Below are 18032 nucleotides of genomic sequence, written 5' to 3'. Positions count from 1 at the left end.
AGACGCTGGCAGCTGATGCCTGTCAGACTGCTCTGAGTCCTTGAAGAGGACAGTTATTCCTGCCCAGAAGAGGTAAAGGAACTCCTGGCAACACAAGCGTATTGAGTTAGATGTTCCCAGCCCCTCTCTGACTCAGTCCTCTGGGATATTCATGGTTTTGCATCTTGTAGGCTCTCTGCTGCTCACATTCACTGATTCTGACCCGCTTCACCAAGATGTGCTGTTCTTAAATTGTGGATTACATTTTTGTGTCATAGTCGCCAAACACATTCTTGTGCCTTTTGTGAAAGCAACTGACAGTACCTGTGATCTCTCCTACACTTCACAGGAGCAAGGAACAACTTCACCAAGACCACAGCCTGGCTCTCACCTTTTGCCATTATCTACAGCTCTGACTTCAGGGGGCACAAGATTTGGCCTCTCAGACCCATTAATTATTTCCAGCTTTGTTTTTCAAATTTGACTACACAGGAACTTCGCTCGTCATCAAGTAAGGGTGCCAGCTTGAAGGATGCTAGCCTGTAAATTAGTAGTGCGAAAGCAGGTGATATTTGACCCTTCAGCCTCTCTCCGTATCTTCCTTACAGTTTTGCCAGCACCCCTCCTCAGAGCGCGCTGGCTAAGCAGGCCCTGAGGCAACACGTGGTCAGAGCCACGCTCTTTGACAAAGCTGCAAAGCCCATTACTTGCAGTTATCGCAGCTGCTCTCTTACACCTTAATGAACACCGATCCAAAGTCCAAGGTTAGCTGATATTACCCTTTGCCTTTTCCCAAGAAGGCTAATTCTGGAGAGAGAGAATAATAATCTAAAGCCAGCATGCATGTTTTCATCATGAGCAAACAAATCTGGGATTGTCTGGACCACGTAAAGTCCCTGTGCACATGGAATTGCTCACCCCTGGGCATGCATTTTGTTCTGATCTTTCTGTTCTTCTAGTAGTGCTGTTTCCCCTTCCTTCCTGTCTTCCTTTCTTTTCTTTCTTTCTTTTTCCTTCGTTTTCTCTCTCTCTCTCTCTTTCATCAGTCTCCATTTTTTTTAGTGCTTTATCCACTTGCCAGGAATTATCTCATCCTCAGATATTGCTGTATTTGTGGTTTTTTCAGGTCTTTGACTTTTTAACTGTTTATTTTCCTAGGCTCCTGCTCCTTAGAGTGGAGAATATATCTTTGAGATTTTACTTTGGCTGTGTTTTCAGCCCTAGCCAACTTCATATACACACTAAGGTATGCCCAAGCTTTCATTTCCATTTTAAACATTACATCAGGCAGTGAAGCTTTCTGCCTCTATAGTTATTCCAGCAAAGATAACTTCTTCCCCTTTTTGCTCCTACCTCTGAGCAGGGAGATATCAAAGACCTCGCAGCTACATATAACACATACTTTTTTCCCTTTAAATAACACTTTTGTTTGGGTTTTGCAAAACAGCTTTTATTTCTTGCAACTAGAGAATTTCTGTTCAGGGAGACACTGCTTAAAGCATATGGGATGCACTCAGACAGCCTCTTGCAAGTTCAAATTCCAATGGCATTTGGGAAATGACTGGTTCGTGGTTCTGTTTTTGATTTGCTGATGTCCTTTTCTACTTTTTTACACTGTGTTTTCCAAACACAATCCACTATAGATTGTCTTGTTTTCCCTCTAGAAGGCCACCCTGCTTCTGCACAGCAGGGTACTGAACTTGCACCACTTTTCCAAGTTTGTGATTTCCAAGGCACCACAAGGTCAGGATGACCTAGGCGCCTTTTTTTCTCCCTTTGGGACCTCTGACTCAGGGATCGCACAAGTCTTTCAGTATTCCTTGACCTAAGAAGTCTCAAAGCTCTCATAAATGATTCAAAGGGGCTTCTTCATTTTTTAAAATTCTTCTTGAAATCTGCTCCTTGACCCTGGCAAAAGGGTTTTCTGGCACATCTTTCTTTGTGCCTACCAAGGCTGCTTGAGTCAGTACCTGCAGGGTCAGTGCTCCCCCCAGACACAGGCGTGAGAGAGGAGAGAAAGGTGCTCTGTGATCCAATCTGGAAAGGAGCCTTCTCTACCTGCTAAGCTGTAAAGGAGTGGTGCAATATGATAAATAGAGTGGAGAGACTTTTGTACTTATCCTTTACTTATTTCAAAGGTGGTGTATCTGCAGTCTCTCTTAATATGAACATGCTTCATTTTGAAACCATTGATGCTATTGGGAATACCACACAGCACACATGACCATGAGTGTAAGACACATGACTGTTTAGATTCCTAAGTTCACAGTGAGAAAATCCTTCAGGCGTGGCTCAGTTTCCAACGGGAGAAAACCCTCACCCACTGTCACCAAGAGGAAGGACAAACTGTGGCTATACAGTCAACAGGCTCAGGATGCACGAGACAGCTCACAACAGACCAAGACAACACTCCTTCTGGCACTGTCAGTGCTCCGGGGGAGAACTAACCATCTTTTATGTCTTTCTCTGCAGTGATAAATATGCTCTGAAGCAAATACACGTGGGTGCCAGAAGACTGCTCCTCTTCACAGACCTCACACTGCTTTTTGACAAACACAGACTTCACCGCTCCAAAGGAAGCCTGAAAACCTCACAGCCAATGCACTGGCGTCTGTGGTACCAGAATTATTTCTTCACATCGAGTAAACAAGTTGTTACGCAGCAAATCAGTTCCTCGCTCCAGAGCTGGTCCTGGAGGGCCTGAGCAGCCCCCACCACTGCTAATTCAGTGCACACCCGGCAGCGGCTTTGGCAAGACTTCCTCACGCAGGTGCCTGAACTGAAGTGCTTGCAGGGCTCTAAGGCAGAGCATGGATTTCATGCTTTCCCTCAGGCTCCTCAGATGGAGCTCCCGCCTTTGAAGGCAGGCCCTATTCCCACGGGCAACAGCGGGAACAAACCCTCGAGGTGCCGGCGCAGCGCTCCCCAGGGACGCCAAGCCTGGCGCGGGGAAGGTGCTCCCGCCGACGGCAGGCAGAGGGAGGCCAGGGAGCTCGGCATCCGTTTGATGGCTCCCAGCACCTCACGTGGAAGGGGACCAGGAACAGGAGCTGGGAGTCAGCCAGTAAATGCCTGTGGCCATCACCGTGAAGCAACAGCCTTAAATAGGTTTCCCATCTGGGACAGGCCAAGAAGCGGCTTTGGATCCAGGCACTAGGTCTTGCTTTCCTTCCTGAGGGGAATGAAAGGACTGGAGGAGAAATCAAAACTGCAAAGGAATATGAGACTAGAGAGAATATCTGAATGAGAAGACCTTCTCCAACAGGTATGAGACCGAGGTATGGAAAGTGTGAAGAGACGGGAAGCCTATTGCTCCTTTAACGCCATCCCTGTCCAGACTGGGAACGGAGAAAGAAAGAAAGGGCGTTCCCTTAAAAAATGTAATTGAGTGAGACATAAATCAAGAGTCAGTTCACTGGAGTGAATTGAGTTTGGCTGATGTGAACAGTGGGGAAGTGAAAACCTTCGGCTGGGTGCCCAAGGGAGGGGAGGAGAGGAGATAAGACATGAGGTAGGTGATGAAAGGGTTGCAGAAGGATAGCAATACGAACAGGTTAAAGTCGATACAACATTGTGCTCTGGGTCCTACTTCTCCCATTCCGGCAGCTTGGCAGTGTGCGACAGAGCTGACAAAACAGCCTGCAACAAAGAGACGGAGACACCGGGACCACTTTTCAGTTATAAGCTTTTTCTTTTTTAGAATTCAAGCTTACACAGTTATCTATGCCCACTATATTCATAATTACATTTTAATATCTGCATACAAAAGCTATGTAAAAATTATTTTCTTCCCCCAAATATACAAATTTTCTCTTTAGATAGTTTAAAACATTTGTGATCACAGATTTTTTTTAATATATTTTAGGCTGAAAAAATATTACCAATCTAGCATAACTCTTAACACTGTTTGCAAAAAAATACATCATCCAAGGTACTTTGTTTTTTACTGTACGGTGTAACGTTTGCCTTACCCTCAGGGCACGAAACTTATATAAAAAAATAAACCAAATAAGCAAAACCCACAAACCTCATAGACAAAGTAAGACGGCCTCCCAACCAACTTTGTAAAAACAAATAAACAACCCAAACCACCCTTCTCTTCAAAAAAAATTATGAATGACTAATTTGATGTATTTATGAGCAAACTAAAACTGAAGAGTGCTAAGGAAGTATGAAAAGAGAAAAAGAAATTACAGTATGTCAGCTAGTTCATGCCCTGATACTATCTTTACCAACATTAAATGTGTAATTAAATAAAGTGTCTTTTAATGTTTTACATTGTGCTCAGTAATTTACATAAATTTAATCTACACCTGGGTGCTGATGTAGATTTACATTTGATTGTCTTGTGCATAAACAAGGTTAGCTTTTAAAGAAGGTAAACTGTGCAATGGACAGTCACAAACAACTTATTACCTGCACAATATTGCTTTTTGAAGGCGACATCAGTCAATGTGGATACACACAAATAATGCATACTCGTTGCATTTGCTAACATCTATACAACACACTAAAACTTCGTGATAAGGCCAAACCTTTTTTTTTTTTGTTTTTAATTTTAAAGCAAAAATATACCATAGTAAAAAAATGTGCTCACACCGTTTTGAGTCTTTAAGTGGAAAATAAATCTCTATCACACTAGAATAAAATTCTCTCTATAAAATTTAAATACGGATCACTTCATTGCTATATCAAAAGGAAACGTCTGGCAATCATTTCCCGATGATCACAATAACAAGACACATTAAGAGGTCCTGTCGCCTCTTCCTTTGTGAAAAGATAAATGCTGAACACTTTCAATTGCTCTCACAGTGAGAGGAATACGTTCCTTGGTTGTGGATTTCGATTCTGTCAATGAAAAAGGTTTAGCCTTAGGAATGCTGGCTACATCTCAAAACCATAAGACTGATTTTTATAATTTATGATTCATGCAGCAAGAAGTCAATATGACACATACAGGTTAGAGTTCCATAGCATAAAAATACATCACTAGCAATGACATGCTCCGCTTGTGATCAACAGCCCTGTCTTGGCAGATTTCTGATATAAATGGTCTTTCTGGACAGTTTTTTCCTCTTTCTGAAGCCTGCCTCTGAAGAAGCAAGCAGTCTGCTCAAGGATGATTTTGGACCTTGGAGGTCTAACTCTAACTTCTACATTTTGGCAGAATGTAAACAAAAATCATTATCACGCACTATATATGTCATTATAAATATCATGACTTAACTGAGATTACACATGAAATGAATATCTAAATGCACGTGTTACTCAGGGCAAAACCATGAACAATCAGGTATGACAGGAAGAATCTTCTATATAAGACCCACACGTAGACCACAAAGCAAACATGAGAGTTACGTGGCACCATCAGAAACGACACTCTGGATTGCAATGGAAAGCGCACGTTTGTTATTTCACTCAGAAGGCCAGTTACTACAAAGGTCGCTGACTGCAGTACTGGTGTCTGCTACTCAGATGGTCAGTCCAGTGGCTCAATCCTACAACAGCTTGAGACCACTGACATTTAAAAGCAAGTATGTCTTTGCAGAACTAAGGTCAGTATCCACTGGTAAGAGTCTGCAAGAGCATCCTCATGTGGTCTAGTTTTGCTGCCGTGATCACATAAATCAGGAGTCGTACTGAAGGGAGTCAATGAAGTCACACAAAGCAAGACTGGTAGGCAATCAGAGGCCATTAGATGTCAGTACATCAAATCTGTCAAACTAAGAGCTTGGTCTTAGTTTTCAATTCAGGAATACTACTAATCCCCCTCTGTTAATCAGTGCCAGACTCCAACTTAATCTAAAAAGCTATAAAAGTATGTTGACATATGTCCTTTCTGCTTAGAGCACTGCCGAACCTGTCAAAGTTGGTCGCCTGATTTTAGGCACTTCAGTCCATCTGCAATCACCTAAGGAAGGAGGCCTGATTTTCTGAACCCTGATTAAGCACAACTCGAAACTGCATCAGCATCTTGGGAAGTCAGGCCATTAGCTTGGATGCCTAAATGCAGCTTATGTGCCTGAATTCAGACATCCACTTATGCAGGCTGTTTTAAAACTTTGGAACTTGCCATGGTAGACCTTGGGGGACAAGTTCCTCTATGAGCAACGATCTTTACAGCAGCCAGTGTGCAAAGTGTTAATTCTCAGCACCGTCTCAAACTGCAGTTCTGCCCAGGGCATTTCAAGTTCTTTCATCTCTTGCTGCTTCCCCAAGTCAATCCAGTAACTCTCACATTTTTTTCTAACCTCTGATCTTTATTTATTTTTTGATTAATGCAGTCCTGACAATCCCAAGTGTTCAAAAGCCAGTTATGAGGGCCCCAATAGTTAGGAGCTAAGTCACTGTTGGGTAGTGACTTCCCACCTAAATAATTAACATTTAGGCTACTGATTTTCTTTATAGCCCAAAGGACAAGAATTGTTGACCTTAATGACAGACTGAACCTCTCAAGCAGCAGCACAACTCCAGGAACCGAAGCTCGGAAAAATACAAGAAGCATCATGGACCTTGTAGTGAGATCACTGTGAATACTACTAGGAGAAACATGGTGTTTTTTTCTCCTGGGTCTCATCTGCAGCACAGTCAAAAGCTTGTACGCTAACTCAAGCTCACATTTAGCAAACAGGTGAGATACTTGCACTGGCTTCAGGAGGAACTCCATGCTCAGATCCGTGGCAGAACAGAACTCCAAAAGACATGCACATTTCTCTTTTCTTTGCAAGCCATTATGGGTATAGATGCAAGTAACGGATCAGCTGTTTTCTTGCTTTCCCTATATGCTATCAGTTCCCTATCAAGCCACCCCTAAATCAGATATCTAGCACTCTTTACTGACTACGGATGCTGCTCATCTGAGATTCTGCACGAGTACATGTGAGCTCACCACATTGTCTGGCCTCTTGTTCCAAAAAGCTAGAAAGTTTCTAACTCCTTGTCCCCAAGACATAGTGCTCTACAAGGAATTTGGATAGTCTGATGTTGTTAACAGCTATGCTTCGAGATGGAGCAAACACAGCCCACAACAGAGGTTCTTCAACTTCAGCAAACATGTAAGAACAAATTTCCTGTCTTCCTTGCTACCTGCAAAAAAACCCTAAACACCCCATTGTGTTTTATGTTCTCACAAAATTATGGGCACAAACCCCTAAGTGATAACATCAGTGCTCACAACTCATCATAGGTGCATATAGTATCAAAGAACAGGGAGAACAAGATTCCACATCCCTGAAAACATAGCCCATAGCACTCCAAATGCTTTATCAATGATGTAGGGAAAGACGGGTGGGAAGAATTTGACCCCCGACACACACATGCTGTGTTCCACCTACAAGGTAAGTTTTCCTGAGTATCATGTTTTCATGAGGGGATAAACACGTAACATATGGGTTTAGATATGGGCCATGAGCTTTGAAAGTCAACGCATCCACCCTAACAATGCCCACTGACTTGCCAGGCAAATATATCAATAAATAGCGAGAAAGAAACTGGTACAAATGAATGCACAACACGCAAGAACATGGGGTATGAGGAAGTGCAAAATACGTGAACTAAGTCTCTGGTTCCCAGGAAGAACAGAAGGATGCTTTTGATGTGTCATACAAATTCAGAGAATGGTTTAATATCAAGTTTATAAAACCCAGGGACAACAGCCCTGAATGGAGATGGATGACAGAGAGGAACCTCTACCTATAATGCCCTCATCACCGGCCTCCAAACATTCCAGGACTGTGAGTACTGGCTTGCAGATTTCGGCAGCAGGACATCCTGTCATTGCTCGGTTTGGTTCCTGCTAGTGCAGTTAGTGGAAATAAATTAAAGGAATCAAGAGAGAATCTAGCCAAATGAAAAACGTACAGACACCAAGGAGGGAGAACCTAGCTGATCAACACACATAAACACACACACACACAGGAGAGGGTGAGAGAAGGAGAGAGAGAAGATAAAAATATGGAAATATGTTTAAGACATCTGCTGAAGATTTGTAATTATATATATATAAAATTATATATATACGTGCATATAAACTTTATATATATATATATAAAACAAAAGATTACTGCCAAGCAACACTATTTGTATTACTGGAATAAAGCTGTACAGTCTTAAGTGTCATTAATAACACAGTTGGTTTCTGTCCCATCTGAAGGTCACCCCGTATGTTTCGTTCTCCTTGTCCTCATTCTGTGAGCATTCATATCCCTGAATAACTCCGAGGAAAGCCTGCTATCCTGACAGAGAGCCTCCTCCCTCAGAGTGATGAATTTTCCACACACCTCAGAAAAAGCAGACCTCTCCACTCTCAGGAAAAGCACCTCAGAGGATTAAATTCCCCTCCTTACTCCAACAGACCTTCCAGTGAAGTTACCTGGAGTTCAAATGTAGTAAGAACTGAAGGATCTTACTTTCTTATACACATGGAAAAAAAATGAGTCAGTCCCTTCTAACACTCTGCATTATTTTAAGTACTTGATTTATGGGGCACAGTTAAACTGTATCTGCTGGAACAATCCTCAGATAATGACGGGATCACAATGATCACGAAGATCCTAGATCATAATGGTGATTGTTACGACAGAAACAACCATGAAGACTAGAAATTTCATCTCATGAATTGGTCACTTGTGCCCTGCAAAATGAGGTAATACTAGACAGAATTGCCAGGGTCAAATTAACAATGGCTGTTTTAACTTGGAGGCCAATTTATTTTCTGCCACTTCAATTTCTCTCCCATATTTTCCAAGCAATGATGTCTGTGAGCTGGTGACCACGCAAGTGCTGGTGAATGAGATTGGTCTGTTTGTATTTTCACTGTTAAGCTGTCAAAGCATTCACATCAAAGGACTGAAGAACAAATTGCAATAGTCACAAGTACCCGCATTAAAGGGATGTTTTCATCCATGTGTATACAACTGCCCCCCAGCAACCCCAAACGAAAACCCAAACAAAAACCCAACCCCGCCTCAAGAAACAGAAGAGAACGAAAGAAGAAGAAGAACAAACAGAGGTGAGAAGAGCCGGGCAACGGGATGAAATGACAGCCAGTAGTGCGACGGGGCGGGGGCGGAGAACCGCTCCAGTCTCTCTAATCCTCAAACACTTCCAGGAACAACGGAGGAAAGAGTTCTGTGGGGCACTCCACCTTCATGTGCAGGAAGCGGCTGGCATGGCAGGCTCCGATCATTCGCAGGTCTGTCACTTTCATCAGCAGTTTTGGCCAAAAGTGTGCAACATGGTGTTTTCTGTAATTAATGTAGTGTTCGAATGCCAGGAGGAAACCCTCTTGACATTTTTCTATCCTTTCGACGCAAACAAGGCCTGGGCGATCTGCAGATATAAAGAAGCAGAATTATCATTATTACTCATTTACCTTAATGAATTCCTGATCATAAATCAGGAAAAATAGGTTAATTCTGTTGTTAGGAAAGAAAGGAAGGAGACCAAGGACATCTGGCTCTGCCACAAACAACTTCTTTGGCCCTGGGGACCTCACTTACCAGTACTATTGCTGTTAAAACAAGGAGAGAATCCTTTTCTTCATCCTTTGCCTGCTTTGCCCATCTAGAGTATAGCTGTTCGGGAAGTGTTTCCTTATAGTGACTAGAGCAACAGATACTTGATCTCAGCTAAGGCTTCTATTTATATCTTACTGTAAAACAACTAATAAAGAACAAAAAAAATTCCTTGTCTGATATCTAAATTTCAGTTCTTTCCCATCTGTTTCTCTATAGTCTGACCAATGCTTTGATCAAGCTTTGATCCACAGGTGAGCTGCAAAGGAAGCTGTTATGGAGCACGAAGGAACAACAAAGGCCAAAAGTTTGGCCAATTGTCTCAACGGGCACCCAGATGGGCACTGGAAAAGCTCCTTTCACAAGTCACTCTTCAGGAGACACTTCTGGGAAAGCAGGCCCTCTGAATTGCCTTCTGAAACCCCTACTCAAGTATCACTGTGTAGGGAACTAAAAAGAAATCAAAATGTTTTGATTGGGAAGGTCAAGTGCTCTGTTGTGATTAATGTGGAAACACTTCTGCCTCAGAAGCAGTTAATGCTTGTAAATCACTGTGTATTGTTCTTTAGTGCCCAATCTTCAAAGTGGCCTTAAAACAAAACCTTGCCAAATCTGCCACTGCCCAAGAATGGAATTTCCTCTTTGGGCTGGCACAGTCAGTGGAAGCATATTTGAAAACATACTCGATCTGAAAAGGGAAAAATCTCTTTGGAAATCATATGAAATGGTCTGTGTTGCTTCTGTATCACACCACCAAAAGACCAGTTGCAAATGGTCCCAGTGTGGGGAAACAGCACAGCTCTCACGCCCATTAGCAAGTGGTGGTGCCGTTAAGTAGGAAAACAAGAAAGCAGGTCAAACTAAGCAGATGAGACCGATGGAAATGTGTATGAACTGTACTTCCCACCCAGTGCATGACAGTACCTAGGGGAAGAGGGAACTTACTGTAAGGACAACTGTTGCTAAATTACCAGTTTTTCATTCAAGGCAAACTGGCTCAGAGGCAGATCTGATTTCTTTCTGATAATCACCCCTGCCTTCTCCCTAAGTACTAAACTGAGCAAGGTGTGATACCAAAGCCACTTTTATGCCCATCTCTCTGAACACCCTGCATTTTTTTCCTAGTGCTCACCAAACTAGTTCCAAGCTGCACGGGGATTTTGAGAGAGAATTCCTCCCACATTACTCTAGTCAGCACTGCAAGACCTAATATACCCTATTTCTTTTAAAAAGAGGTTTGTGACAAAGACTAAAGAGTTTCAAAATGGTTGGGGTCCCAATATATTTCTGTTCTCACCTGATGACATGAGCAGAACAGCCTGAAGAAGGGCAACCTCGGTGTCATCCAGGTTAAATGAAGAAAGAGACATGCCCAGGTCAAAAATGGCATCAGACACCACGCCAAGACCCCCATTTTTCAGCTGGCCCCTTGTCACTGCCATCTCCCCATTTAGTGTTAAAGTCTCACTCTCGGGGTCATAACGAACTGCTGCTCGGAGGGACATTATCTCCATACAGCAGCCTTTCAGAAGGATGATCTGGTCTTCACATGGCAGCTGTAGAAATTATAAACAGTAAAGAAAAAGATGTGTTTTTCAAACTGAGTTGGTTTTACAACTACAATAAATCCATGAGCACGAAGTTGCCGTTCACACACCAGGACACTACCTCGCATAGTGCAGCTACCCTCCAAACACGCACTACCCTCCAAACACGACTAGTTCCAGTGCACCGCAGAAACCTCCAAGACTTGCATTCCTGCTTCCAGAAATTGCCGGCAGGTTAATATCCCCACACACCCTCAGGAAACCTAGTGATGACACAGCTGTAGGCAAGTGGTCCCAGGCAAGATACTCAAAGCAAACCAAGCTGGTTCAGATGCTGAGGTGAAGTGACCCAACTTGCAGAAGTGCTGCTCTCCATGGGACCGCTCAGTTTGTGGGAGCATTATAAAGTTAAGTCAAATAAGCCTTAAGAATGTAGCTTTCTAATTTGCAGAACATTTCATAAAGTGTAAAGGGTGAAGCAGACCTGGCAGGTGCCAGGTTGGTAGTCACATACACCACGGGTTTTGTCTCCCATCAGGGGTGGATCTAACTGAGATGGCTGAAGTGGTCACTGTTCTCAGCTGTTTACCCTTCTCTCTTCTACTCCTGAGCTCCTTCAGCTTACAACTTAGCATAACAGAACAAACTATAATTGGGGCTGGTACAGACCTCAGCCATCCCAGTTAAACTCACTGCCAGCCATGCTTATTTCTTACCGGACCAGAGGAAAAGAAAGACATTTGGGAGGGTCCGTAAGAGTGGACTGCTTTTTAAATAAAAGGAACGAAATAAATTTTTGTATCTAGAAGAGATACCTCAATCAGTGGGCCATGTACTCCTAATTCTCACTGCCCATTTAAACAACAGAGAACTTATTAAGCTATAGTTAGCCTAGTAAGGCTGATTTCCCTAGACTCCTAGACAGAAAATCTATGGTATAGCTCCAACTTTTATGCTGGTGCATAAAGGACACATGGCTAGACTTGTCTTTTCCACAACATCAAAAAAGGTAAGCTGTCCGAATTGGTGGAGGTAGGTTCTGTATTTATGAAGTGTCACCAGGATGCTGACACATTAGGAGAACGGGTTCTGTAAAGCATGTCTTTGTTGTCATAAGTAATTCAATGATAGCAAAAACCACCAAGAATATTTTGAGACTGTCACTAAATGAACAGAAAAGGGTCACATATACGAAAAAGCAACTAATTTCTACTTGGATTGAAAGGAGGCAAAAATCCATCAATTTCTGATTCATATAAAGTTATTATACTTACCTGATTTGCAATTCAAAATGAAAAAAACCCTACCAACTATAGGTTTATGTGGCAACTGTGTACTCGCACAGCAGATACACTGATTTGGTGTAAAGTGATGTAGAGTGGATGCCAGACAGTTACCTAACGCAAGTGGAAAGCAGCTGCCGGTTAGAGAAGAGTTTTAAGCACAATGCCAGCCCCAGTCAGAAAAAGGAGTTGAATCATGCAGCTATCTTTCCAGCAATGCCAACTTCAGGTGTAAAGTGTTTGATACACAAGAAAAATGACTCATCCTGTTCAGAGCAAATCACTTTCTCTGTGGATCACACTCAGCTCAGCAGCAGCATGGGGAAGGCTGCACAGGCACAGTGGCAGTCTCGCTGCCCAACGACAATGCCACTGTTTGGCTGCTGAGACTGAAGTAGGGAAAGAAACAGAGTAAGAAATAAAAATTAAAAAAAAAAAAAAAAGGTAAGATGTGTGAGAGCAGCCATGAAGAGATATCGGAATAGGTAACTGCAGAGAAAAAAAAGGGACATGAAGGAAAGGATGGGAGAAGGGAGAAGAAAAGAGAAACAAAGAAAAAAAGACTAAGGAGAAGGAAGAATGGTGGAAGAGAAACAGACAGATAACAGTAGGGAAGATATTTCGTGATGCTTCAGCTGTTTTATTAGTGAGCCATTAAACCAATGAGAATTTATCTTCCTACTTGAACCTTCTTAAAACTTCTTTATGCTAGTGGTGATCTGACTATGCCTGTCCTTCACCTGCTTTCCTAATTCTGAAGGATACACGGGACACCTATTTCACGGATGCCAAGCCTCAGGTCTCATCTGCCAGTAGCAGCAGTTACCAAAGACGGGGGCTTGAACGTCAGTTCTGCTCCCAGCTACGCAGGTTTCAATGCTACCTACGCTCATCAGTTGAGCATTGCTACCAGAGCACCTTCCAGGAGTGGGGTCAACAAATGCGACTGATTATCCCACATGTTGTCCTTTCCTTCTCTCTCTGCAGGGAGAAAAAGCAAAAGGCAGGTGCTCACCTCTGCAGGACATACTGGCAGCCAGCACACGTGTAATACAGCACCATGGAACTGAGCTGAGCTTAGCTACCTAGAAGGGTATTTACACAGCTTCACCCAATGTGGAACCACTGATGCTGGTGACACTTAAAGTCACATCAAACTGATTAAATGCTCCTCAATCTTCATCTTCTAAGCAGAAGGAAATGCAAGAAGAAAACAACAGCAGAAATGCTGAGAAGTAAATGAAGTTTTCCTTATACTTTGATTACTCTGGGATTAGATTCTTGCTTTGAGGCATGGGCCAATGAGTGCACACAAACTAAGCTGGGCACTCACAGTGCTTTTCTGGCTTGCGCATGTGTCCAAAGAAGGGAGAAAGAAGGAAAAGTAGCCATGAATATATAAGTGGCCATGGATGTTCCTTGCCATGCCCCTCCTTCATAGAGATTTACTACACTCTAAGCTTGAGCCTCTGTGGAAATTAAGAACTGAGATAATGTTTAAATGCTCTGCAGGTCCTATGGAAGAAAGGAGGGCTTTTTCTCATAAACAAATCCACAGCGCACACAGTGTTGCTTCTAAGAAAAATATATAGGTTAAAAATCATAACTGAAATAAAGTTAACAGGACAGTGCTCCTTCAAAAAGGAGCAAACATTTGTCATTTTCTTTATGCTACAGCAGGAGTTATATGACAACTTGGAGGACAGCTGTCCTATTCCTTTGTGTTCACAAGGAGTTGTCCCTCACTGCCATCGGCCCTTGCTGTATACAATTGTCAGGTTTACACAGTGGCTCAGCTGTAAACAAAGCCTGTCCTAGCCGAGCTGCATAACCTACAGAGGTCATGCCCAGCGACACCCTGACTTCTTCATCAATGCTTCCTGCTTGGCTTTGACACAAGTGGGCCCATGGTAGCCAGGAGGGGTAGGAGATGTCAGACGGGCACTGCAGCCTGCGTGTGACTGGCAAAGCTTTCTAAATTAAAAAGACTACCTTGGTACGTCACTGCAACTTCCCACCGACAAATGCCAAATCAGAGGCGACAGACTCCCTCAGACACTGAATGCTGCAGGGGCCTCTTGATCTACGGATACATTCCTTGTATTTAAAATCTTCATGCTTGGCCACTATTTCATGCTTTCTTGGCTGATGGAGCCAATGCTGAGGTTAGCCAGGGAGAGCTATTTACGGTATGCCAACTATTGATATTTACCTCTTCTTGTTCTGTAGGTGCCAGAGGACATAAATAGCTCTCCTTGACTGACCTTAAAGAAAAGCTGCCAGCCACAGAAGAGTAAAATGCTATGGCTGCCTTAAACTTCCTTTCTGACTGATGTTTACTTATTAGGAGGAAACTGTTCCCGAGTTAGGGAGCCCGATGAACTCATTGACAATGGTCACTCCCATTTTGAATGTCATTCACTTGGTGTTTCACCAGCAGAGTCAAGTGTTGCTCTGCAGCGTGGGCGAGCAGGCAGGCATCCTTCCATGGCTGGATTGGGGTTATTTCCATACTAAAACTCCCATGGTTGTGGATCCTAAGGGACTTACAAGATTTAAAATTATTAAAATTATTAAGATTATTAAGACTGAAACATTATTTCAGGCTGCAGTTCTGGTCATATTTTTTAAGTTAGGAAAAAAATATAATCAGCCATTGCATCTGGTCCTTTAATAAAAATGACACCTGGGTATAAATGAGATCAGCCTAGGGCCTCTGTATTCCTAATGTGCAACCAAGACTTTGAGTCTATTTACCATATATTTTACATGTGAGTATCTACCTGCAATGACAATCCATTACTTTTACACTCTGTTATGCACAACCTCCCTGTTCAGAAAAAGCATGCCTAGGGAATACAATGAGGCAAGTGCCTTTCCTGGATAGGGATGCTTTCCCAAATTTGAAGGATTTGTTACTGCGTAGATTCAACTCCCCAATACTATACCTGCCAAGGAGCCAGAAAGCACAGAGGGAACTGTGTGCTGGAAGATCTGATTAAACATATCAAAGATGCTTCTAGACAGTCTCTTTTTGCTCATTTGCTTTGTTCAAGGCCACCTCTAAAGACACATTTCAGTCCCTAATGAACCATGATGACTTCTAGATGAACAAAATCAGGATTTCAGTAACCACAGGAAAAAGAAAACTCATAAAAATCCAGATTATTCTAGTCCCATCTATTTTGAGTCTCTTAATTTTTCTGATTTTAAACATAGTGAATTTTTTAGTTCCATGCCAGGAGTATTTTGAATAGTTTTTAACAACACGTGTATAAATAAGAAGTGCAAGAAAGTTTTCTTACCTCACAAAACATAGGCAACTTTTTGGCAAAATCCACCACTCTTGTAATCGCTGGTGTGATAATTTTTGTAAACTGGCTGAAGGCTTCTAAATCCACTTTCCCACCTTCTTGGGCATTAACTATTGGTGCCTGCCCAATATCTTCTGGCTAAGGATATAAATAAAGATATTTAAAGGAACATTCTATCTTAGAGCAAGTATTTTATACTCTTAAAAAGTGCTGCTTGGTGACGGAAGATATGCTAGAATAAAAAGTAACACTATTCACTTTGTAAGTAATGCCCATTACGCCACAAAATGTGAATATGCTTGTAAGGCATTTGTGAAAGAGGTGACAGCACAGAGAAATGGGTGACTGGCATGCTGCTACCCATCCTGTGTGGGCAGCTGCATTTTTGTGCACATGCAGTTTCTTCCTTGTGCCTGTATCTGAGTATTTTGTGGGTGTAGCTTATGCATTTTTGGCTTAAAAATATTGGCATGTTCTTGTTTCTTGCAGGTGCTGAGAACTCTCAAGTTTCTCTAAAAGCAAAGGGAGCTGAGGTGACTTGTTACCCCTGAGAAGATGCTGAGAGCTTTGCAGAATTGGGCTCTTTCACCTACTTGAAGTTCTGCAATCCTTCCCAGAACAGATTGCCTGGTACCACAGAGCTCCAGGCAACTGCCCAGGCCTGTTTCCAAAACCAGGCTAAAACAACTGATGACTAAGAATGGGTGAACACAAAGCTAGTCTGGATAAAGTGACTAGAATTTGAACTCATCTGGGTAAAATTTTGGTTGAAAATCACCTTCTGCCTGACTTCAGCCCAAGGCTTCTCCAAAAGAGAAAAAATATAATATTTTGAGGATTTCAATAGGGATATACAATGAGATAGTTTCAAGCAGAATCTGCAATGAGTGTTTTTTTATATTCCAACTGCACTTCAACTTGTTCACCTGATTTTATGACAGCTCGTCAATGTTACTGTGTATTTTAAAAACAGGCATATCAAAGCTGTTCTGCTTGCTAAGTGTGGCTTTCCGGTTGTAAAAGACCTGCCAACCACCATGCAGAGCTTCCATTTTAGAGTCATTAGAGAGTCAACTCCACGCTAGAGTCAAAAACTGGATAAAACCCAGAGAAGGTGGCCTTTAAGACTGATGGACTTCCTGACATTTCTATACGGGCACTTAAACAGGGGAGGTGCTGAAAGTGCTGTCTATAATAAAAACTTGTGCTCGGCAGTTTTTTAAAGCAACACATCATAAAAGATCCTTCCACAGCTCTGCCACCAATCTGAATCCAAATCTAACTTCTTTCAAGAAAAACCTCAGCAATGCGTTACTAAAGCAAGCACCAATTGTAAAAGAACAATGAAGAGGACTGGGCTCAATTATCTGTCGGTTCCTCCTAAAAAACTCAAATAATCCCAGTTCTAGGCTCCCTCCCTCCGTGAATCTTGGGAAACTAAACCACATTGTCTGTGTGCTCATGATAAACAACCTTCATCACTTCCAAGCAAGAAGACCAAATGCTTAAAACCACGCATAACATTGTTAGGGAGAAAAAGAAAGAACACAGCATTTTCTTGGGAAAGGCAAAAGTCAGGATTGCTAGCTAAAGCTAACACACTCCAGAAGGGCATGCAACTGGAGAGCCATTGCCACCTAACTCACCTCAATAGGAAAAGAGGTCCAGACCTCAAAGGAGCTCCTGCTGTTGAAGAACCAGCCTCAGCTGCCTAAGGACCGACTCACAGCTCCTGGGGTGTGTGGTCAGCTCCTCTTGCTCTTCAACAGCTTCTGGCAGGGGCTTTCAAAGCCCTCCACCTCTGGTTGGCAGGCCATCCTGGACTTTCCCTTCTGTGCTCACTGCAAGGCTTCCTACACTTGCCTTGAAACCACCAGGCTTCAGCACGTGAGCACTGCAAAGAACTAGGAGGCCCTGAAGCAAGGGCTGCCCCAAGAGCAGTTTGGTCTGGCCTAGGAACCAGCTGTGGAAGTTTCTGGTTTCTGAACTGCCCGTTACAGCTGCCTCTCCCCATCCGTCCCCTCTCCCAATAGCCCTGTCATCACATCACCTCATGCCCTGCCTCTGGAGGCTCCCACTCCGCTGTGACTGTCTCCAGAGCCTGAAGTCCCTCAGCAACCACATTTTACATGGCCCAGTCCCTACCAGCTTTCTGCCCGTGTCCTCATTCCCAGCCCAAACCTCAAGCTCCCCATGCTTCATCCCAAACCAGGAGATACTGAAAGAACAGCACTCCTGCCTAAGTAACCAAATGCACTATTGCAGCTGCTTCTTGGTCTGCTAAAACCAGCGCCGCAAACCTTGCTGTGCAGCACCACTGGGAAGTGCTCTGCTGCTTCTTGCCAGCGATCACTGGCTGTGGTTTCCTGACTGCACGCTGCTACGAACATGCAG

The 18032-nt window shown here is 43.0% G+C and overlaps 1 protein-coding gene across 10 annotated transcripts in view; it reads right to left on the bottom strand.

Moving 5' to 3' along the window:
* Window positions 1-3671: 3671 nt before the first annotated feature.
* THRB (thyroid hormone receptor beta) overlaps window positions 3672-18032 on the bottom strand; it is a 169081-nt gene continuing 154720 nt past the window's right edge. For 9 of the 10 annotated variants that reach the window (XM_072853974.1, XM_072853976.1, XM_072853971.1 and 6 more), the window contains 3 exons: window positions 15630-15776; window positions 10792-11050; window positions 3673-9309 (listed from right to left, as the gene is read on the bottom strand). In XM_072853974.1, coding sequence (XP_072710075.1) covers window positions 9068-9309; window positions 10792-11050; window positions 15630-15776 — 648 coding nt within the window. In that variant the 3' untranslated portion in view covers window positions 3673-9067. Of the gene's footprint in view, window positions 9310-10791; window positions 11051-15629; window positions 15777-18032 lie in introns of all 10 variants that reach the window. The other variant, XM_072853981.1, reaches the window with a different exon arrangement.

Source organism: Ciconia boyciana, chromosome 2 (genome assembly GCF_034638445.1).
Source record: "Ciconia boyciana chromosome 2, ASM3463844v1, whole genome shotgun sequence".
NCBI lineage: Eukaryota > Metazoa > Chordata > Aves > Ciconiiformes > Ciconiidae > Ciconia > Ciconia boyciana.
The sequence above is the reverse complement of the archived record's forward strand: the minus strand, read 5'-3'. Positions and strand labels throughout refer to the sequence as shown.